This window comes from Synchiropus splendidus, chromosome 4, assembly GCF_027744825.2.
Source record: "Synchiropus splendidus isolate RoL2022-P1 chromosome 4, RoL_Sspl_1.0, whole genome shotgun sequence".
Taxonomy (NCBI): domain Eukaryota; kingdom Metazoa; phylum Chordata; class Actinopteri; order Syngnathiformes; family Callionymidae; genus Synchiropus; species Synchiropus splendidus.
In genome coordinates this window covers 235206-258556 of record NC_071337.1, presented here as the reverse complement: position 1 = coordinate 258556, position 23351 = coordinate 235206, and the positions used below count along the sequence as shown (strand labels likewise).

At 51.8% G+C, this 23351-nt stretch overlaps 1 protein-coding gene across 3 annotated transcripts in view; it reads left to right on the top strand.

The window, feature by feature from the left end:
• The window catches only part of chchd3a (coiled-coil-helix-coiled-coil-helix domain containing 3a), a 70718-nt gene extending 47367 nt beyond the window's left edge, over positions 1–23351 (top strand). Inside the window, exons 6-9 of one of the 3 annotated variants that reach the window (XM_053863707.1) lie at positions 3574–3644; positions 17277–17412; positions 17511–17545; positions 21415–23351. In XM_053863707.1, the coding sequence (XP_053719682.1) occupies positions 3574–3644; positions 17277–17412; positions 17511–17545; positions 21415–21424 (252 nt within the window). In that variant the 3' untranslated portion in view covers positions 21425–23351. The remainder of the gene's footprint in view (positions 1–3573; positions 3645–17276; positions 17413–17510; positions 17546–21414) is intronic. The other 2 variants (XM_053863710.1, XM_053863708.1) reach the window with 2 other exon arrangements.

The following is a 23351-nucleotide window of genomic DNA, read 5'->3' as shown; positions in this document are numbered from 1 at the left end:
AAGGGGAGCAGCGAGACTGGTGACTCCGTAAACGCAAGCTCTGACATGAAGACAAGAATCACAGTGTGGGGAGTGAGACTTGAGGATACTGAGGGAGGGCAGAAGGTTTAGACACTTGGAGAGGAGGGACCGTCTTGGACCAAGAATGTTTGAGATGATGATGATGATGATGAGCTGGTGAGGTTCATGATGAAGGAGGACATGAAGGTGTGACTGAATTCCTGAAGGACAAAGTGCTCCAGCGTATCTTCAAATTTCATCATCATGTTTCACCTTAAGTTTCATGGTTGTTCTGTTTCAATTCATCATTTAAATGTTTGATTCACTCATGTAACGTCGGGCACTGTTTTGGTCAAGAAAACAAGTGTTTTCTGACAGTCAGCAGGAAGCCTGAGATTAGAAAGGTCACTTCTTATCTTTGAATTAGTGTGTGTGGTGACAGGAAATGAAACTTGGAGCCCACTCAGTGTTCTCTCACCCTCGCCACTGTTTGTATGTGTGATAGCCCCTTATTTGTTTGCCTGTATGTGCCGTGAGAGGAGACTGCAAACACAGTAACATATGGCCTTTTGTCCTCCCAACTGGCGGCGTGTGCTGTTCAGTGCCAGCGCTGCCATTTAGCCAGGCATTATTGCTCCTCACTTGCTATTCTACACGCGCACACAAGTCCAGCGTCTTCTCCTCAACGGCTCAATTTCCTCACCCAGGAAAAGTCCCAGGCTTTTCCCACTTCCCAACACCAAATCTCTTTCTTTATCGTTGAATACTCTTAAATCCTTGTCCTCTGCTCTTGACAGTGTCTTTGTCGACATGAGCAGTACTTGATTCAAGGCCAGGAGGGCAGGGCTCGATCAGCACTTACATTTTCACCTCACTGTTCATCTGGGCCTCAAGTTGCGGCTGATTCAGGACGCTGCACCAGAAGCCTCCTCTGACGGGACGGTGAAGGAAACGACAGACCATGGTTAATTAAACAAATCTTGGGCAAGTTAACGCTCTCTTTGACCGTTTTTCCGCCTAGAATGTGTGAAAACAATTTCAGTTCACTAGAGCTGCTCCCAATAATACTATATAATTACAGCTCAATTATCCAGGTTTGATTGTGAAGGGAACAGTCATGCACAGGGCGACCAGCAGGGGATGATGAAGGGGTGATTTCTCCCTGGGATAGTGTTTATGCTCCGGGTTTCTTCCAGCCGCTGCACCCTGCTGAGCCCACTCCTGCCCGTTTCTCTGAAATCTCATAAAAGCTGCACCGGCTTCTCAAGCATCCAACGTTACAGAGTGGGTCTGAGAGATCAAGGAGGATGTTTTTCAGTATTGTTGAGCTGTAATGTGGTGTTAAACCATCCATGCCGTTTTGCCTTGGAGATTTCCGACTGCCCCCCATGTTGTCCGGCTTCCTACGCGAGAGACGGAGCCGTCCAACTTTCCTCCTCAGAGTCATATCTGGTAGTATATCTGAAGTTCACAAAGTGGCCGCATCACCTGAAGTGCTCTGTTGGCATTGAATGACCTCAAAGAAGTGCAAACATGAGTGATGGGCCACGCCGTGAGTCTGAATCACAAATCACCATCTGAAGCAGCTCCCATTCTGTCTAAAAACGGACTCATGTGTCATGAGTTGCCGTATGTCAACTATAACGTTGAAGCCATGTGACTCTGACTTCCGACTGAGACGCTGATTTGAGGAGCCCCGTCACTTTGTTCATATGTTTGGAACTCTGACAGACTGACAACAATGACAAGGTTCACATCCGGGATCCATCTTGAAAAACAGGCCTCTCCCACAGTGCCTTCGCAGCACGGTTTTCAGAGAAGGGAAATACAAGCTCCACAGCCACAAACGCTCTTCTCCGTCTGCCATCCCATTTTTGCAAGTTAGTCGACATTTTTGTGTTCAACTGAAGCGGTAAAACCATCCTGTATAACCTTGTACCTCCACCAAAGTCAAGTCCCAGAATATCGGCCCAATATCGGTTATCGGCTTTCCTAAGCCACCAGCCCTAAAAAGGATAGGGGTCCACCTCTACCACTTTCACAATGTCAAACTCAAGCCCACAAGGGCCGTGCGGGTGCAGGTTTTCGGTCCAGCTGATCCAATCAGGGCTCTGAAGACCTTAATCCGTTGGTTGGAACCCAAACCTGCACCCGCACGGCCCTATAGGGATCCAGTTTGACTCCCCTGTATGACCCCATGGGAGTGAGGATTGGGTGTTCTTGTCGTCTGACACTGTAGCCCCGTAAGTACCTCCCAATTGCTGCTGAGCTGTGAAGCGTCTCCCTGCTTCCCTGTTGAATGTCACCTTACAGGATCCAATGAACCAGAAAAAGAGAAGCCATCGTTGGCTCCTCAGTAATTGGCGGATAAAATTCCATCATATTTATTTTCTTGTGGTTCCAGCTCCATTCAGATCTCCACTGGGAGAGGCAGCAGAACAACCACACAGGGCAATCAGAGAAGCTGAAAGTAAAATGTATTCAGGACAGAACTTGAATTTTATCGGGTGTTTTATTGAAATGCACGTGCTATCACACTCCACTTGGATCCAACACTTAAAAAAAAATGGACCTTTAAAAATGACCTTATAGCTGTTTGAGCCCCAGGACGTGACTGCTGGCTTTCCCTGCCTCTCCTTTCGTCTTCCCTTCCTAGCAATGCTAACGTGAGTTAGGCCTGAGAAGAGCAGTCGTTGGCCAGTTCCAGGAAGACACCAGCCTCAGGTGATAACCAGAGCTGCAGCAGACAGGATCGTCCGGACTTGACCTGACCCTCCCCGTCAGACCTTTTGTCAGGATGGCCATCACTGGGCATCTTCATCTCTACAGCACTATTATCGATCTGTCCAGGAGTGCAGCTCATTTCTATCGATTTCCTCTGGAATATGATGAATCTGCTCCTTAGTGGGAGGTTAAGTTGGAAGCGATTGGACCTAGAGGTTGACAGTTATCACTGGAGAAGTGGCGCTTGAATATATTCAAGGGGATAAATGCAGCACATTTGTGTAATTCACTGTTGCGGATCCGTCTGTGCTGCTCCACAGAGCGCGCCGCTGAGCTCACTCACCCGAGCTCCTCTGGACATGGCTATTGACTGATGTATTGGACAGCGTTGCCTAATTTTGCTCTCGGATCAAATCTCAGCGCAGCATCAATCACACCATCTATCTCAATATCCCACACGTCAGCGTTAAGTTACCGACGTGCGCGAGAGCCGATGAAGCGTGACCCAACAGAAGTTTGACCCGTCCCACAAATGGTGGCGTGGCCGTGCGATATTGCCGCTGCGAGGCAGCTAATTCAGACGGAGTGCTCCTTCTGTATGTTCATTTGCCGAGGGTCAGCGGGGACTTCTGACCGCCGCCACCCAATAACCTGCTGCAACCTGTGCATGTTTGTCCTGCGGCTCTCGACTGAAGACCGTCTCACATGGACAAATCATTTGTAGCTGCAAAGCGTACGAGCGCAGAGGCCGAGTCAAGGACTCACCGTGGGGCCGAATGTAGAGCTGGTGAAGTGAGATTTGACAGGTGAAATTCATTTCTTGACGGCTGACGTCTTTTCCCTCCACAGAGTGCTGAGATCTACAAGATCACCACGGACAACTATCACAAGGCTGCTGACCAAGTCAATGCCAAGTACAAGTAAGTCGCCACTTTTTTGTTTGGAGAGAAAGTGTCAATTGGTCTCACACTCCTGAGGTTTATCTTGTCATGAATCGATGAGAATGCACTTGCTAACTGCATGGTGGCGCGGTGGTGAGAACCTCGGGGCCCCAGACTGTGCTTTATCCATACACGAGCACTTCTCTTGAGTCATGGAAGCTATTGTATTGATCCCACTCTCTTCTGTGGTTTTATGCAGCCGTGGGCTGCTGGTCTCTAACTTTACAGCCTTAGGAAACTTCTCATCAGACGAGACCTGACTCGCATTTCACTGTTGTGAAAGCCGATGACTCCTCACGCACCATCACCTGTGCAACATCAGCCTCTTTCCTCTCTTCTGGAAGACGAGCTCATTCATCCCCATTTCTCCGCTGCGTCCCTCACCTTCATCACTTAGTCGAGTGACGGCACTCTTGTCTCCCAGAGACAGGTTGTATTTACATTGAACTCCTCAAGTAAACCACGGCCAGATGTCCATCGCATTTGTTTGCCACTAGATGTTTGCTTTTTACAGGGATGTAGTCTTTGTATTCATTTCATAAATGTGTTTTTCCACTGGGTGTGACTGGATCGGTGACTGCATCACAATGGTGGAAAGTGAATGTAAAAGCTCAGAATCCCGGTGTGTTGAGTCCAACAGCCCCAACACAAACCACTGACCACCGCAGATACTGTTGGCCTTTCCTCGTCAGTCAAAGGTGATCTCGGCCAAACTCTGTGACACCTTTCTCTGGATGACGGACAGTGTGGTGGACATGTCATCGACGGTTCCACGAGATGGCCCCGGCAATGCTGGGATGGAACAGGTTTCAACATACACATGTCTGATAAACTCACCATGAGTGGGAGTGAAGGCAGTGACACAAGCTGCAGCACTAAAGGAAAGTTCATGCCTACATATTCACACTTCTCAGAGCGTTTGGACGACTTGACTTCAGTCACGCGTGGTGCTCTGTGAGATGCCTGCCATTCAGGTGTGTCCTGAGGTCATCACAAACAAATACAGTCGATGATTTCAACTCTGTCAAGACTCTTTTGTGGCCACAAAGTAGGTGTGAGGTGCTGGAGAAGGTGCGAGCGCACCTTTGGTGTTGTAAGTCAATTGTCATTTGTTATAGCGAAGACCATTGTTCAGAGGATTCTTTTTCATCTCAAAGCACCGTTCAGAACCTCGGGATGTGGAATATGACGCCAAAAGCCAAAGTTTGAAAAAACGTCCCGCGCGCACTGCTCTGCTGCTTCTCTGGAGCCACATGCAGCAGGAAGAAAGAGTTCGGCAATAATCCGTTCAGTCAGTGAACAAGAAGGCACAAACTCCAAAAGTCCACAAACAAAACACAAACACCTGAAACGCTTATCCCTGTTTATCGCGCCGCCTTTGCGCTGGCTTTGGTCGTTCATCCAGGTGTGATATTCCTGGTCACAAATGATTTGGTGAAACCCCGGCATTACCTTGTTGGCTTTTCATGGAACTGCCTGCCAACACTCGCCCGACCGGGCATCCCAAAATCAGTGATGCCAACTTGGCGTTCTGTTAAAAAGCAAAGGTGGCAGCGGCTTGTTCGCTAAGGCCCTCCCCTGTCACAAAACGCTCGAAGGCGCTGGGCGCGCTGAAGTCTCTCTGTGTATTTTGTACCTCTCCACCACCTCCTAGCTGCATCCAGGGCTGCCACTTTCCTCACTGAGGAGTTGGCCCAGATGTGGTGGTCTATTGCCCTCGGCTGACAGGCAAGTGAAAGTCGTAGTTCCACTCCATCACCAGTACTGTCTGACCTTGACGAAGGTCATGCCTGGATGTCAGACATGCGTGGAAAATCTCCCCCGTCATGATCTCATACATAACTGACAGGCCCATTCTACGCATGTAACCCTAGCACGCGCGCCATCTGTCTTCTTCATAACTGGTCATTAGACTCCATCGTAACGCAGGAGAAGTGGATGAGGAGCCCATCAGAGGAGGAGCCACGGAGGGCCCCAACTCTGATCCTGCCTCTGGGGAAGCCAGGCTAATAACATTAGCTTGTCATTAGCCAGCGCTAACACTGGGATCATTGTCTCCCTCAGAAATGCTGGAAACGGATTAGCGTGGCCCACCAGGGCTTTAGCGCTGGACTTGTGGAAGCCGGAGTCCGGACTTTGGCAATTGCATTAAAGGAAGAAGGAAAGAAAGAGAACTGCGTGGTCATGTGAGTCGGCCCTCTGCTCCGAGAGCTGTGATTGGCTGATTGAATTACAATCGCTATCGAGCATGTGCACGCTCTTCAAAGAGATGATGTCATCGCAGATTGGCTCAAGCCTCAGTTATGGCTTTGGCCCTCATGTTGGAGCAGAGGTGCTTGTGCGACACACTCCGCTCAGGTGGGAAGACACCGCCATCACTCTTGTGGGGAGGCGGTCCCCGACCGAGCGTGTGAGGCCATGCAGAGTGCAGGATGCTTTTGGCATCAGTGGAGGTGTGGGAGAAATGACAGGGCTGGATCACCTGTGCTGGCCGTGGGCCCGCATGACGTGTGAGATGAGGAGGGGCTGAGGAGCTTTTCTGTCAGGCCTTGTACCATGCTGAGAGAATCCATTCGCGCTGCAGCCTCACTTCAGCACTTCATGTGAGGAAGTTGAGGGTTATGCAGCAGAGAATCCTTGAAGAGTCGGGCGGCATCTTTGCGTCGACTCTGTTGTGTAATTGTAAAGCAGCCATGAAACTCAAGCCAAAGCAGCATTCCCCGCCAGTGACCAGCGTTTGACTTCGCTCCTGCCGACGCCACTTTCTCACCCGCGGTCTCCGCAGCCCGTCCTCACTCCCACGGAGGAATATATTGACGCTGGGAAAGTGGAGGTGTGCGTCCTCTACTGACGCAGAGGGCTGCCTTCAGGCCTGGGAAGTATTTACCGGCTTGTATTTAATCAGATTTATTGAGCTATTTAATGTGTCTTGGTGATGTCCGTGCACGTGTGGGGATTTTAGACTTGGTCAACAGCTGTGACAAACGAGGAATGCCTGTTTTTGTACTCTGGAACGGACACTAAAGCATTCGTCCGTCCGTCCATCTGTCTGTCTCTACTGGAAATGATCTGCTGTGTCTCCACCCTCCTCTCCTGGCCCTACAAACACAAGCCCAAAATCTTCCTGCAGCGAAGGCATTTCTCAGGTATAAATGTGTCCTGAAAAGCTCTGAGAAAGGTCCCTACGGTGTGTTGCTGCGCTCTCCTGGTCACCCACTGCCCCGGCTCCCCAAAACCGCCTCCACTTCAAATGGACAGTGCGTCTCCACGGCCAGCCGTGTCTTTCTGAAAGCCATAACTCTTTTAGTGGCTCACAGAGGATTAGCTTATCCTTTTGGTGTTTCCATGTGTGGCGTGTGCTAAACAAGTCACGAGTCACTCACACGAACGGTTATCTTCCCTAAAGTGAGCCCTTACTCATGCGCATCGCCGCGTATTGTAATTGATCAGGCTGCTGTGGAAAACTGGGACGTTAGGCACAGTTTGTTCAGGTATTTGGCTGACAAGTGGTGGGGAATAATACAGTATAATAACCTTGTGTGTTTGGCTCATGCATCTGCATACATTATGGAGAACGCTTTTATTCACTTCCTCCGCGACACTGACTGGAGATAAGCGTTTCCGCTCTCTCGCTGATTTATATTCTGCCACATTCGCAGCAGCTACTTTATCAAGTCTGGGGCTTTATCGCACCGTTCAGCTCTGACTACATGACCTTTGCTGCACTACATGTAGGCACATATGTGGCTGGGCGTGCGAGAGTCTGCAGCTAGCTGAAGTGGTTCGTTGGTGAATCAGGACTGGATTGAAATGGATGAGTCCTGATACGAGGACATGTGAAGACCGCCTGTCCCAGATCCCACAACTCTGACGTGGCCCTCACCTGCCCATCCTGTTGCATAACTCAATGCCTGGGTCCAGAAGTGACATATTTGTTTTTCTCCCTTCCTTTGCTTTGCCAGTGCACATTCAACGTGCTTCATTTTCTTCCCGCATGTCAGGGTGAGCATCCGATGCAGAACCACCAGATTTTCGTTGCCATCATATAGTGATATGTTTTTTTGTGCAATGACAATAAAGAAAGTCTAAGTCTATGTTCCATCACGGGCTGCCACAGTGACCCGCCCTTCTGCCTTTGAAACCGTCGTGCGGCCCCTCGGGTCCTCACTGACTACATCCATGGTCCTCTTTGACTCTTATTCTTCTCCTGTTACCCGGTACCTCCATCTCTAATGTTATAGCGCCAATACTATCTATCTATACTATCATATATAGATAGATAGATAGATGGAAACAGTATATCGACAGCCGTCTCCACCCTGCCTGCACTCTCCTCGCCGCCTCCCTTGATCTCGTCACGTCTCCGCCCATCCCCCGTCAGTGTGCGCTCCATCGTGTAGACTCAACTCAAACATTTGGACTGAACTTTTTCCACCTCAGGCTCGGCGCTCACGTCACTTGTTTGCCGGAGCAATGTGAATACATCGATTTGTAATTAAATCAGGCTGAAGACAGCAGATGCTGCTCGCAGCACCAAAACACAGGGGGGTGAAGTCAGGCCAAAAGCAGGACTGGTTGAATACAAAGGACTTGTTGTTGACTCTGCTGGTCACGTGAGCTCACCTAACCATCTGTCCTTTTCTTCACTCCTGCCTCTCTTACTGTAGGTTGAAGAGATGGGCGGAGCTGAGCCGCTGGCTCAGACCTGTCCATCAACAACTCCCTCCATTCATACTGACACCACAGTGGATGGCAGGCTACTCTTGAATCCTGCAAGAAAGAGAGGAGCATTGTTTGGTCCCCGGTGTGAGGTGACGGGGAGCACAGTCCTGTAGCCAGGCAACCCCGGGTGCAGAACATGCTCGTGGTCAGCCAAGGAGACAGAAGTCAATAACGGCTTTTAAAGCTCCACTTTGGCCTCCAGAGCCTGGCTGTGCTGGCTGTAAAAAGCACGGGGCTCTAACACCACCAGTGGGTGGAAGCATCAACCTCACACCTTTTACTGATAATGGCCATCCAGACCGGGGCGGTGGGATGTGACAACATCAGGGCCAGCAGCCGTGGGTCTAACGTCGAAGAGCCCCTGATGGAAATGAAGCAGACGCTGACTGCTCACTCAGGGCGTCTCCTTCCAGCCACCTGGAGATGACCCTGGATTTGTTTTGTGTCCTGGGACCTCGTCTCTCGCCCTCTTGACCTTGTGTGTCAGTGACCAATGTAGCCGCCTTTCTCTGCCGGGACACTCATCTGCTCCCCATCAACATGGCGTGCAGCAGCTACCGCAGCCTGTTCAGAGAGGTGCACTGTTTTCCCTCCTAGAAATCTCACCTTTGATGAGGGAGCGCAGGTTCTCTCCAGGGTTTGGGTCAGGTGAAGAAGGAGGCCATGCCATTGGTTCTTCTTCTTTTAGGCCCTTTCTTGCCAGCCATGCTGTGGAGTACTTGATGCGTGTGACGGAGCATCGTCCTACATGGAAATGGTATTTTGCCAAAGGAAAGGAAGTTGCCAAAGAATGATGCACACCTGATCTAGGGTGTTGATCTCACACGCCTTCTCACTGCAGAGAAGCACATCATCTGATATGACAACGTGCATGAAGAGGAGGATGGTGTGGTCAAAACACTCATTTGCCTCATCATTCTGCGCTCCCTGTAGTTAAAAGAAGGAGTCTGACTTCTCAAACGGGTCCACTGGGCGGCCGCAGTGGGAGCAGGTTTTTGCTCCTGACTAGTCAGGAGTAGTCCAGTAAGGTTCCTGGAGACTGTGGTTTGTTTCACCTGACGGTGGATTGGATCACCACTGTTAGCTGATTGGTTTTCCTGAGGTCTACTGTCTTGGTGTGGTCTCGGTCTCCATCCTCTCCAGATCATGTCTCGGTGTGGGCTTGACCACAACACGAGGACCGTCACTCGGGGCCTCACTTCTCGCCCGTGGCAAACCCCTGAGCTGTCTGGTGCTTGGTTGAGATTTAGTGATCAAGGAGGCGTTTGAACCTCAGCGGGGAACTTTGCCCACACTACTCTTGAACCATAGTCAAGTGTCTTCATCGAGTGGCATGAGCTGGTGGACTCAGATGGACCTCGTGTCCAAGGTCAGTGTTTTAGTGTCAGAGTGGCGCATGACAGTGGTCCGTAGCTCGCACGTGCTTGGTCTGGCTCTCAGGAGCAGCACGTACTCCATCTTTGTTCAGTCCCTCCCTCCGTCTGCTCTGCTCTGGTGTCACGGCTTGCTCCTCCTCTCAGCCACTCAGATGGATTCCACTGTGGAGGGTCACTCAGGTCTGCTCCGATCCAAATGTGACTCATTTTTCTGCCTAACTCGCTCATTTGTTTTTATTTACCCCACTCCGCACTGACACTTGCTTTAAGTGGAGAGAATGCGAGAGCCATTTAAGTGGGGACTTGCACCGAACCCTTAACCCTGTTAACCCTGAAATGGATCCAAATGATGATGAATAGACCATGTGGCGATTGGGAAGTCAGAGTGGTGGCAGCGTCTGGTGATCCATACAGTCAGTGACGCCTCCTGCTGCTTTGTTCCTCAGCGACTTCTTCATTCTGCCTTTACAGCCAAAGCCCCATGTTGTCCATGGATTTTTCCCTTCTTGACGTTCATCATGATCCTCAGTGATTTGTCTTCCTCTCCTTCATCTCCAACCTTCTTGGTCAACACTGTCTCTCCTCTCCACGTGTCCCAAACCATCTGACCTCCCTAACGTGGTCTCCACCTTCTCCGCCTGGAATTTTCAGGAAAGGTTGGTAACAGGACGAGGAACAGATGGTCATATATTGGTGGGGTTCCACTCGTCTTTGGTGGACTTGTTGAGAAGGGACTGAACGAAGTGGTCTCTGTTGTCGTGCTGAACCCTCAGTGACCTGCAGACCTTTTCCAGTTAGGGTTTTTTGTTCTGCAGCTTGTGGTGTTGTCCTGTCAAGCCAGATACTTCTCATTACTACAATCTCATTATTTAATCTGATTCAGTCTGCTCTCAATTCTTTCATTTGAACTTGTTTTTTTTTCTGGTGCTCAGGTTTCCTCCCACAAATATGCAGTGGATGCGCGATGACCAATACAAACTGGAGCGTTTGCATGTTCTCACTGTTTTACAAAGTAGTCGGACTGAAGTGAAACACTGGTTCCCACACAAAAGGGTTTTTATGGAGAACTTTTGTTCATCCATGTACTGGGAATGGGCCGGACCCCGGACCTCAAGCGACCCGCCAACCTTCCTCTTGTCCTTCTGACCTGCCACCTGTAATGGGCACTGTGCTTCCCCTGGCTCCCTCTGATGCTGACGAACTGAGTGGAGTTCCTGACGATGAAAGATGATTTGACCCGTGGGCACTCTGATTACCTCTCACCCAGCAGAAGCAGCTAATTGCTTCCTTGTCAGGACCTTGACCGTGAGTGCAAATGACTTTGTCTGAAACGTTTTCCAACCTGCCGTTCACCTCATGTCAGCTGCTCAGGACAAGTGGTGGATGATGAATGAGTGACTGCTTCATGGAGCGTGTGATGGGCTGTCGAGTCAGTTTACACTGCATCACCCACTGACTCTTTAGGAAAACTGAGACATCAAGCCGACTTCTTGAGGCCTTAACAGACTGTCTGTGTCATGACGAAGAGACGGAAACAAGTTCCTTTTTCAGGGTGGCTCTTCACAAAATAAGCAAAATGAGACAAAGCACCGCGTTCAGGTCCAACGCTGATATTCGAGGTGTTTTTAAGAAATTGATCATGCGCGAGCTCACTGAGATCAGTCGCTCAAATGAGGAGCCAGCTGGACTTTTGCTTTGGTCACAGCGAAATCAATGAACTCTTCTCGATGCTTAAGTAGACAGCACTGGACGAGACTGGAGGATCAAGCTTGACTGTTTTAGTGTTGCAGCCTTGCCAAACTTATGGAATGGAATCTCCACACACAAAACATTGTTGAAGACAGTGAGACCTTTCATGTTCCTTAGTTACGTCTGGTTTGTCTGCTCCAGCTGGTGGCTCGGCTTTGAGCTTCAGGTGCCTCTCCATCCTTCAGTGTTGGAGGTCTTCACGTCGCTGAGTTGCAGCAGCTTTTCATGTCAGCAGCGGAGCACGTGGATCCTGGGGGCTCATCTCTGGACCAGTGGCTGAATGTCACTGAGGGAAGATTCCCAGCATGGGGGACGTGATGTGTTGGGTTTGACGTCGGGCAGTGCATTGTCAATCCTTCATGGTCCTCCTGAAGGTGCCACCTTAAAAGGCAGAGTCCTATTCCACTGATGAGGACATTGGAGTCGTATTTCACTGCATTTTCAGCTCCCTGCCCGATGCTGATAAATCGCAGGGGGCGCTGCTTAGTCTTAGCCATGAGGTCATCCCAGGTGTGGATGTTGCTTGCCAGAGACGGGAAGTGGCATCTGTACAGCCGAGGTGGTCCACCGTGTCAGCAGCAGCATCACCGCCGCCAAGCACTCTTTCCGTCATGCTAACACTGTCAGCGTGTTCTGCTAGCCGACGCTCAGTTTCCCCCGTGCTTTGACTGACAATCACGCCTTCTTTGGAGTAAATCATGATGGTAATATCTAGACAAACGCAGAGGAAGCCTCCTGCTGTGAACCAGAAACTTGTCACGTAGCAGCTCGCACTCTCATGTGCCTGTGGGACAGATGTCGTCTCTCTTCCTGACTGCTAAAGTGCCTGACGTCTACCTTCGTTTCCTTGTGTTTGATGAGCAGATGTGGGTGGAAGCGTTGAGCACGACAACATCAGTTTCCTCCCTCGGCCAGCGCCTGCCAAGTCCCTCCTGATCCTCCGCTGCTCTCCACCACTCTGTTGTGACAGACGATTGACAAGTGCAATAAAAACTCCCTCTTTGCACTAACAACACAGGATTGTAACAGGAGCTATTATGTCCCGAGTTGTCAGTCAATATTTTCCTCGCTGGAAAGGTGCTGACCGGTGCAGGAGCAGGTTGAGTGCAGGGACGGCGTGAAACGGCGCGGCAACACCTTGAGCAGGGAGGCAGCAGCCAAGGTGTAAGAAGCGAATCTGTTCCACTTTATTATATTTAAATGGGCCACATTCACCCCATCACATCCTTCTGCCCCTCCTCTCGACCTCCTTTTTTTCTGTCCCTCCTTTAGAAAAAGGAAATAAAGGACTGGGGAGGCTTTTCTCCAGAGTCTATCCAGACACTTACCCCTTTTCTGATACCCTCTCTTTTTTTCTCAGCATGTTTTCAAGCATCTTTTGAAAGGATTCCATTTCAGTCTCTTGTCCTCCACATTACTTTCGATTGCCAGCGCCCCAGCCCTCGTGTTGTCCTCCCTTCCTCCCTCCTGTTAGTGTTTGTTTGTGCTGTATAAAGAAGGTCCTTATTTGCCACGACTGCGACCAGGAGTCATTTATGAGATTTACTGGTTGTGAGGTGCATCTGAACGCACACACTCGCGCAGCAAATAATAAGCTCCTGTATCTGGTTTGATGTCTCTATTTGCGTCAGTGAGTCCCACCACACAGTTTTATTAAATATCCCCAGACCTCCAGGGAGGCAGGGGCATCCAGGAGAGATGCTTCCTGGAAGATGAAATGGGCGGGAACAAAGGCGGGATGTCAGACATTCATTGCAAGTGACAGTCCTTTTGTGTCATCCTCCTCCTTACATGCATGTGTGTGTGATGTTATTGCCGTGTGTGATAGTGTTGTTATTCAGTTGGATCAAGGCGCCTAAAAGAGACTCTGGGCCTTTTTTTTGATCCCTCGAAACCCACTCAAACGAAGACGAAGCCTTTTGAGAAATGATCAAGAGTGTCGTTAATTGGATTTTCTATTGTTTAATAACACTGTCTGGTCCACTCAGCATCACTGAGGATACTCACTTATCCATGTGATTCCTTGGCCCGGTCTCATTGATGCCGCCGCCGTCGTCGTCGATGAGTGAGAAAGGCGCCGAGCGCAGGCCTCAGCGGCTGGGACCCGCGGCTGGGACCCGCTGTGTCCTCCGTTTGCCATGAAAGATGTTTTATGAGGAGCGTATTCGAAGCGTCTCTCGCTCTCTCTCTCGTGTTTTTGCATCTCACGATGGCTGGTGTTGTCCACACCCCCTCCCCGTTGCCTTCCCTGCTCCGAGGCCATTACTGGTGATAAACAGTGCGGCGTGTATCAGCAGGAAGCACCTGGCATTAAGAGCAATGCTAAAGCAAGTCATTAGTGAGTGTTTGTGGCTCCTCACTCTCCTGGTGACGCCTGGGGGCGCCGTAACAAGCCTGGCCAAGATCCATAGGACAAGGACAGCAGCCATTTTCTGCTGCTCCTGCTGTCATCATTCAATCCTGACACTGAGCAACGGCCCTGCTGCCTCCCCCCGCCCCGTGTCTCTTCATGTCCAGGACCTTTCCCAACTGCTCCATGATTGGTCAGGACTCATGATTTACAGCCGAGAAGTCGTGGTCAGAGGCATGACTTTTGCTCCTGAAGCTGCTGTTCTCCTGCTTCTCTTGGCAGCGTCTGAGTCAGCGGTTGGTGTCGGTAGTCGAGGTCTTTGGGGTTTCCTCTGCAACAGGTGGCGAGTGGAGGCTTGGTGGGTGTCATCACCAGCTCTAACTAGGAAAGAAGCGCTGGCGTGTGGTCACTGCTCACAGGCGCTGATGCGTCAGAAGAGGGTGATAACTCACTGCTGAGGCATGAATGAGGTGGCGCGGCGGCGGCTGAGGATGCCGAACCTTGGAGCTGACCTGAGTCATCCCAACCAACCAGAGTTCATAGGTTCTAGCATATGGTGTGGGTGGCTCCAGGAGGTTTTGGATACAAGAGGCTGAAATGGCTTTCCCTCGACGGGTGGCAGGCGTCTCCCTCAGAGGTAGGGTGAGGAGTTCCGTCACTCTGGGGGGACTCAGCTGCAGCTTCTCCTGAGGCCTTTCAGTCACGGCCAGCATCACACACACATCCTATTCTGATGGGGTGCAGGGTCAGCACGTTAGCAGGACGGCACTTCATCTAAACCACACTGCTGGCAGCACGTCACTGAGGTGCACGTCGAATGGCGTGAGAGTCTTGGACCAGTTGAACTCCAATGTCACCTGATGATGCGCAGCGTCATGGTAGTCATGTCTGCTGTGCAGCTCAGCACACGCCCCAGCTGCAGATGCTGGTGCAGAAGCAGGTGTTTTGGACTCCACCGAGGACCGGCCGGCCGGACCCATGAAGGTGCTTCTCAGGACTATTGATTTGTAAATCTAAGCAGGCAGTGAATCATCTTCACGTCAGCAGCATCCTGCTGCATTGCACCCTGCCTAATGACCCGTGCGGCTCTGTAGCCAACACACTGCTGGTCCTTTCTCACTCCGGGGTGCAAATCAAACATCTGAGTCCGACTGCAGGGGATCAGCTCCACCGCAGATGCTGACAAGCCCAATCTCTCTCTCCTTCCCGCGTGGCCAGTGAGGCAGATGCCGCGTCTGAGACCGCCATTAGCATCACGCCGCTGCCGCCATGATGGCGTTTATGGAGTGTGCTGAGGGACGCACAAAAGCAGTTCACATCGCACCGCTGGTCACATGACTGGGCTCTCCAAATGGAAGCCGAGTGGCTGGCAGAACGCTCGGCTGGGCAGAGCTGAGTCGGCACTTCTCAGGAGGCGTGTGATCTGTAGGGAAGATGAATGTGTAATACGCGCTCATTATTTCACCATCAAGGGCGTCATCTGTTGTGATGCAAAACCCTGCGATTCTTCACCGACGAGCACGTTCTCCGGGGCTGGCACGAGGCTTGGTTTTGCCAGGACGGGGTTCCAGGCTCTTCTCGCTTCTCCTCGTCTTGTGAACATGATGAGGTTCCATGCGAGCCTTTGCACCGGCTGCAGTGGGAAGTGACTGCTCTGATCACACCGCTCCTGCACCTCACCTGGTTGACAGCGAGAGGGAGGAGAAATGAAAGTCCAAATAGAACACGGTGCTCCTCTGCTGGACTCGACTCAGGAGTCCACGTCTCCTGCTTGGGAGGTTCCAGACTTGGTTAGCTGAGTGAAGTTAGGCCTGTGTATGGATGCAGTGCGGTGACCATACAATAGATGGCGAGATAAAAACGTCTGCATCAAAACTGGCAACAAACTCAGTCCAGTTGGACCCTCAGACCATCAGCAACCTTCCAGATGTCTTCATGCAAACATGCACCTGTCTTGATTCAATATTCATAGAGCCCGCCTAAGACAGCAATACAATCTTGCACCATCAAGTATGGCGATGTTTTCTTGAGGCCACGAGGGCCCAGTCATGAGCCAGACCCAAGTGAATACAGAAGACAGCGGAGGTCCAAAAGCGCCTACAGAACTGGAGATCCAGACCCTTCAGTGGAGCTCATTTCTAGCCTCCCGTGACTGAACTATGACTCAAACATGTCCATTGTCCATGATGTTATTCTGTTTGCAACTGCGACAGTGAGTGCGGTACTTTAGCCAAGAGCTTACAATGAACAGAGGCCTCGACTTCCTAGTTACTTTCTCAACACCGGGGCAGTGAACGACACTGAATCCCACCTTCAGGACCAACATTGGAGCCAGGGCCTCCCTCTTTTCGGATGACCAATCAATTTTGGCTGCTTCCTATTTTGTGTGACTAAACCTGTGAAGGAATCGTCGTCACGTCAGGGGCCTGGAGATGCCTCAGGTGTGAAGGCGGAGCAGCTCAGAGACGACAGTATGTATTGGACTGGAGCCCGTGTGAAGGCTCCTGCCCCTGAGGAGGCGAGACCAAGAGCAAATGCTTTCACTTTTGCCTCAGTCGTGGTCTGGTGCCCCTCTTGAGTCCCAGACTGGCCTCCAGTTCACTGCACTGCACCGGTGCTTTCTTGTCCTGTTGTCCCGAGCCTTGGTGGTTGTGCTCCAAGCCCTGTGTAGACCACAGATGTCGTTACTTCACTGTGTCTCAGTTCCCTGACAATTGTGAGTTTACGTGTGCAGATTCCTTCAAATCTCTTCTGTGAAACATCTGCTCCCTCCGTGTTTGGGAGCACAGAAAGCTGCCTGGTGTGTGTGTGGTGTCCTGCTGGCTGGCTGTGTTACAGTGAACAGAGGAGTCATTTGGAAGTGATTAAATGAAGGGAAAATGAAAGGGAAGGCCATGGAGTGTTATGAGCGCCGATGCCTTTTTAAGGAGCTGAATTGATGAATGCAGACTTGTATTGCACCTCAGGGACAGATAGAATCAGTGTTAGCTGTGATCTATAGTCTTCAAAAGCCTTCACAAGTGTTCAATACTGCGTACGACTGGAGGCCTGAGGAGAGTCCAGGAGAGCAGCCGACTGTGATGGAGCGCCTGGCGCCGTCCAGCATCTGCAGCGATCGATAGTGACTGATCTTCATCTGAGAGATCCATACTCATATGTGAGCGCGCAGTTTGTCATGTTGGGCCCCCAGGAAGGTCCGTCCGCTTGTCCTCGCTGCCGCTTCTGAGGCTGCAGCACATTGATTCCAGGAGTTGTCCACTGTGGTGAATAATCCCGGGGCCAAAGGCGATGGCTTCCTCTTCCCCACGTCCCATGGTATTGATGGAGCCAGTGATGCCGCAGCCTCCATCCTCTTTCTCTCTGGCTTGATGTGTCTTCTACACGGTGTTTTTTACACGCTGCTCTGGCCAACAGGAGGTACGAGTGGCATCCCGTGTGCGCTGACCTGCAGGGCCAGATTCTGGCCTGCTACAAGGAAAACGCGGGAAAGACTCTGCTTTGCTCCAACCTCGCTGCCAAGTACCTGGAGTGTGTCAACAGCGCCAAGCAGGTGAGCAGCTTACCACTGCCTTGCTGTCTTGTTTATCATATGGGGCTGGGGGGGATAACGTCAATGACACAATACCAACACACTTTCCCTCTTGAAAGACTGGCAAGTTTGCTGCGTCGTGGACAGAGGACATGTGAGTATGAAATGGAAACCTGTCAGAGGCATGTGGGGCAAGTGGTGGAGCTCAGAGGTGTGTGTGTGTGTGTTCGCGACGTGTCACCCCACCTTCAACGGCTTGCACAGTCGTGTCCCGAGTTATTGGTGGATTCATGATTATTATCCTGTAATTCTTTAGGATATACGAGATGACATCTTTTTTCAACAAATCCTGGCAGAAAGCCCTGGACCAGGATTGTGTAGCCCACAGTTGGGGGCAGGCTGGGCTCAGGGAGAGATTGGCGACATCATTTCTCCTCTTTATTTTGGCCCCAGAAGAGTTTTGGATGATGAAATGGTCTCCAGGATGATTGCCTCAGAAGAGCAGCCTCCTCCGCCTGTCCGGTCACACCTCCATCATGATGCTCTTCCTCCTCTTCATCCCCAATATCCAGTGTCCAAACCACATGTCCTCCCTGACTTTGCCTCTAAACCTCTCCCTCACATGTTCGCTTCTCACTGTGGCCTTTCTAGTCGCTCCCACTGACAACCTCAGTCTCTTCTGACTCTTGGCTCCTCAGTCCCTGAACATCACGTCTGTCAGTCAGTCCACTCGGACATGTCACCCTGGCTGCGCTCTCGCCTGCACCTCCTCACTTCCATCTTCACTTGACTCTCACGTCATCCATCCTGCTGGAGCTCCGTGCTTCTCCAGCTTCTCCTCCACCTCCTCTTCACCGGATCTCCAGATCTCTGTACATTGCAATGGCGGCCATTGAACGTGAAACGCGTCTGCTCCCGCATGGCGTTTAAAAAGCAGAAGCTGCTGCGTGTGTGTCTCCCTGCTGCCAAGGCTTGAGCCCAGTCACCTGGGCGCGGGTGCCGCGGCTCTGAAGGAAGGAAGGAAGGGTTTGTTGATCAGCGATCACGCGCCGGCTGCCTCTGGCTCTCAGACTGGCTTCACACTCATTAGGAGATGGAATAAGCGGCGAGTGATAAGGCCTGATGTATGGTGTGTAGTGGGATTGAGCGGGCAGTGTTGACACGTGCTGATACAATGGCGGTTTACACAGCTTTATCAGCGTCTCCCAGGAAGCTGGTGAGAGGGCAGAGGTCAAGGGACATGACTTTGACTTGTGATGGGGGTCGCTGGGCCCGAACATGGCGCCCGTCCTCCGCTCTGACTGTCACACAACCTTTGGTCTCGTGCCAGTGGAGCTCCCTTTCCCACCATTGCAATTCCCTTCACCGCGGTGCCTGACAACATCTCTCTGCCTGGTGCGTGACCTTTGGCTCCGCCACCTTCCCGTCATCCCCTGTCACATTTCCAATGCATTTGGCTTTTAACAAGTGCTGATAGCAAACAGACGAGGAGGACGGACAGATAAAGTCTCTTTCTCTCCACTTCTCGCTCTGTGAAGAGGAGTTTATCGCTGCCACCCATCTCTCCATCCACTGGCGCCTCCTCCTTCAGTATTCTGGCTGCATGAGCGCCCCTTATCTCCGCGCCGTCCTCTTCCTCCCCTGTGAAGTCAGGACACCAGACGCTGCTCCTTGTTGGACGATTCCACTCCTCACCTGTCTGGAGCGTCCTGCAGTCTGCTCCTGGACTTTCAAGTGCTCTTTTCCCCTCATGACGACCCATGATGCCTGACTGGCTGCCATTGTTTCATCAGCCGCCGGAATTGGCTCAAAATCTATTGAAGAGAATCAAAACCATCATTGTCTTCCAGTGTCCAGGCCTATTTACGCTCAGCCTGACCAGACAAAGACGGAAACCTCTCTCCGTGCTCTGCCTTCATTCCCTCCATATTCCTGCACGTCTGCACCAAGCTCACAGATACAGAGCAGAGGAGACCATGGGGGGCAGTGTTGCTCCCCGACACCAGGCTCTAGTGAGACAGGAAGAAGACAGAAGAATGGTGGCAACTCTCCGTCCTCCAGTGGCCAGATATCTCAGGGCCTCAGCGACCAGCGCCTCCTACAACGCTGCCTCCGTTTCCTCTGTTGTGCCAGAGCTACAGGATCAACACTGACTCCACAGTCAAAGCTTTGGAGCTCTGACTCTGGGCTGCTCCCCCTGCTGGATATATATGGGGGAACAGCAACGTGAGGAAGCATGTGACCAGTGAGGGGAACATGGTTTGAGATGGACAGGTACAATTTTGGCAGGTAAAGGCAGCAGGAGTGCCGCCACTTCAGGGACACATTCTGTTCCCGGTGAGTCGTGATTCAGAACTGACGTTTGTGTTGCCATCACTTCTGGGACACGGTTCAAGTGGGGAGCGATCGGGTCATAAGTGCTGAGCTCGTGGAATATCTGCGACCGTTCTCAGAGGCGACTGTCAGAACACAGTCCCTCCTGACTCACCCCAGACATGGGCATCTTATTCGATCGTGATGGATGACAGTCTCATAATCTGGTGTTGACCGCCTCAGAACGCCGTCAGCCTGGGTATCGCTCCGTGTGTGACTAGCTGAGCTCGTCTGTAGCACTTGGAGATGATGATCTGACTCCTGCCACTGGCTGAATCACCCGTCACTGCTGAGTCAGTCACAGGGAGGTGAAGGAGCCACACTTGCATCCACCGACCCAAACACTGACCTTCTTAGGTTCGGACCTGCCTGGTATCTGCTCAGACCTGGACCGCACAGGTATGGACCCTCCGCATTCATCACAGACCTGTGGGTGGAGCACTTGGAGGTGAGCGGCCTGGTGGCTGCAGACGCTGGCGAGGAGAGAAGCTCTGTCCAGGGACGGAAGAGAATTCTGAGCCGAGGATCCACAGACCGGGAAGTGAGAGTGGACACCCGTCAGGAGAGGAGGGGGAGGACCTGGCTGACCTCACTGAAGCGGCCTCGCAGCACAAGCGCAGGAGGTCGGAAGACTTTTCTCCAGATCAGATGTGGCTGGCTGGAATTTGGAACGTTGGCCACCTCGACTCCAAAATACGAGTAAAGGAATCAGCTTCCTGGTGGATGAGCTTCACCTCCAGCTGCCCTCCAGTCTTGTTTCACAAGCGCCGTGAGATGGATGGATGCTGGAGTGACCTTTGCCTGTTAAGATCAGTTGTCAACAAGTCTTGACTGATTGTCTTCACAGTCAGTGGTGCGGCAGAGCAGATGTCGAAGGTTTGTCCACAGGAAGTGGCCAACGTTGTCTCCTCCAGCACAGACCCTGGACGCTTACCACGTCACATGTATCATCTGTGTCAATGCCGTGAACTCTGACCAGGAGCCAAGTTATGGTTGACTTCAAAATGTTCTGGTGGACAGTCTCAGCAGTCAGCATTTGACTTTGAGCTCGCCACTCCATTCCAAGGGACCAAATCTGAGTTCTGCATGTGGTTTCTAAGAAGGTGGCGCAGACAAACCCTGTCAGCCCAGTCACCAGGGGGGCGACCCTGTTGGAAAGCAGCCTGAAACCCCTGGCCCGAGGGCCACATCCTGCCCAGCCGATCGTATCGTGTGGCCCGAGGGTTGCTTGATGTCCCAGTGTTCATGCTGAGCGACAGGGATGTCAGCACATGGCCAGAACCTTCCTGACAAACAGCAACACTGATTTGCTGAGGCAGCGGCGGGATGTTTCAGCCTTAAAGAGTCTTTTAGTTGTTGCTGTTTTGAAGCACAGTGCTTTGGTGGCCAACGAGATTTCGGGGCCAATGAGAGCAAAATGTTGTCTCCTCTGCTCCAGTGTTTGCTCCAGTGTTTCCTCTCTCTACATCTGGGGATCCTCCAGCTCTTCTCTCCCCCAGCCTCCTCCTGAGCTCCACCTGACTCCTGGCTCATCCCCTCTCCTTCTCTTCATCCCTCGTCTTTTGTTGGACTCCAGGACGTTGTGTCTTATCTCACTGCTTCCTGTCCCTCTAATACACTCACTCTCTTGTGTTTCCTGTGTGTGTCCAGAACATGTTGAGGACCGCTGGGTAACAGAAGTGGAGGAGGGAGAAGAAACCAGAGTTGATCGTGTGGGATTACTGATGATGGAGGGAGCAGCAGAGTGAGCTGGAGAAGAGTGAAGAAGGGGAGGAGGAGTGAGTCAGCACGAGGACACACACCCCCGACGCCAGCGGCGCACACACACACACACACACACACACACACACACACACACCTGTGGTGCAGCACAGAGACACTCCTCTCCTCAGCCAGATCTATTTTTAGCATCCAACCACCGCACTGTTGTGCTGCGGCCGTCATGTCGCTCTGTGTCACCGTGGAATAAACAAGTCCCCCAAACCTGCCGGCTTTTCTGCGCAGTTCTTCCAGCGGCTCTTCCTCTTGTCACCACGCTAGCGGCTTCGCTAACCTTCCATCAATCGCTAGCGGCTTCGCTAACCTTCCATCAATCGCTAGCGGCTTCGCTAACCTTCCATCAATCGCTAGCAGCTTGCTAACCTTCCATCAATCGCTAGCAGCTTCACTAACCTTCCAGCAATCACTAGCGGCTTCGCTAACCTTCCATCAATCGCTAGCAGCTTCGCTAACCTTCCATCAATCGCTAGAGGCTTCGCTAACCTTCCAGCAATCACTAGCGGCTTCGCTAACCTTCCATCAATCGCTAGCAGCTTCGCTAACCTTCCAGCAATCGCTAGCAGCTTCGCTAACCTTCCAGCAATCACTAGCGGCTTCGCTAACCTTCCATCAATCGCTAGCAACTTCGCTAACCTTCCAGCAATCACTAGCGGCTTCGCTAACCTTCCATCAATCGCTAGAGGCTTCGCTAACCTTCCAGCAATCACTAGCGGCTTCGCTAACCTTCCATCAATCGCTAGCAGCTTGCTAACCTTCCATCAATCGCTAGCAGCTTGCTAACCTTCCATCAATCGCTAGCAGCTTCGCTAACCTTCCAGCAATCGGCCAGTGGTTCGGCCTGGATGGAGCAGTTTCCTTCCCAACTGCAGAAGCTGCTTGACTCTGGTGAAGTGCCACCTGGGTCAGTCTGCAGCCCTGACCCCACCACCAGCCGTGGTCTGGTCTTGGGAGCCGTGATGATGGCGCAGGCGATGAAGAGCTGCGCTGCTGCGCCCCACCTTGGCTCACGGATCAGTTCTGGCCTGACGTCAGCCGCTTCTGTGGCTGGTTCTTGATGTTGTGTTGCAGTACACAATGTTGACAAAACATATTTGTGGACTGACAGATTTGAATGTGAGACGTGAGTGGTTTAATCAAAACAATATTCTGTCAAACAATTTCAATAAAAGAATGAGAATAAATTGGAAAAGATGATGAAATTGCAAGGACTAATGTCGTCCTGAAAATGGCGGTGGCCGACAACAAAAGCAGGAGGAGAACCCAACACTTGCTCCGTGGCGCAGGTTTGGCGTGGTGCCGCTGGTGACTGGAGCCGCGCCTCCTCCAGCTCTCAGAGAAGCGATTGGACGGTGGGATGGGAGAGGAGGCAGATGGCAGGCCGCTCGCGCCTCTGCTCGGCTGATGGCTCTATTCATCAGGCCGCCGCCGCCGCCGCCGCCGCCGCTCCTCCTCCCTCAAGCTCTGCACCAAGCCAGGATTGATGGAGTCAGCGCTCCACTCTCCTGCTCTTATTTATTTGTCCTTCTTTAGTTCAGTCCGCACCTTTTTTCTCTGAGCCCCCGCCTGAAGCGGAGTCAGGGGCCTCGGCCGTGACGCTGCTGCGGCCAGGAGCAGGAAGTCTCTTCCTTCCTGTTCAGTCCGTCTCACTTCCACACGTCACCTCGGAGCACAGCTTGTTACGGACCAGAACCAAGTCGCACTTGTTTCCAAATCGCTGGAACTCCAGTTGATTCCCACAGTCCAGAAGAGTTTCATTTAGAAGAAGGGTCATGACTTGCACAGTAGCGCCCCCCAGATATACTAGCAGG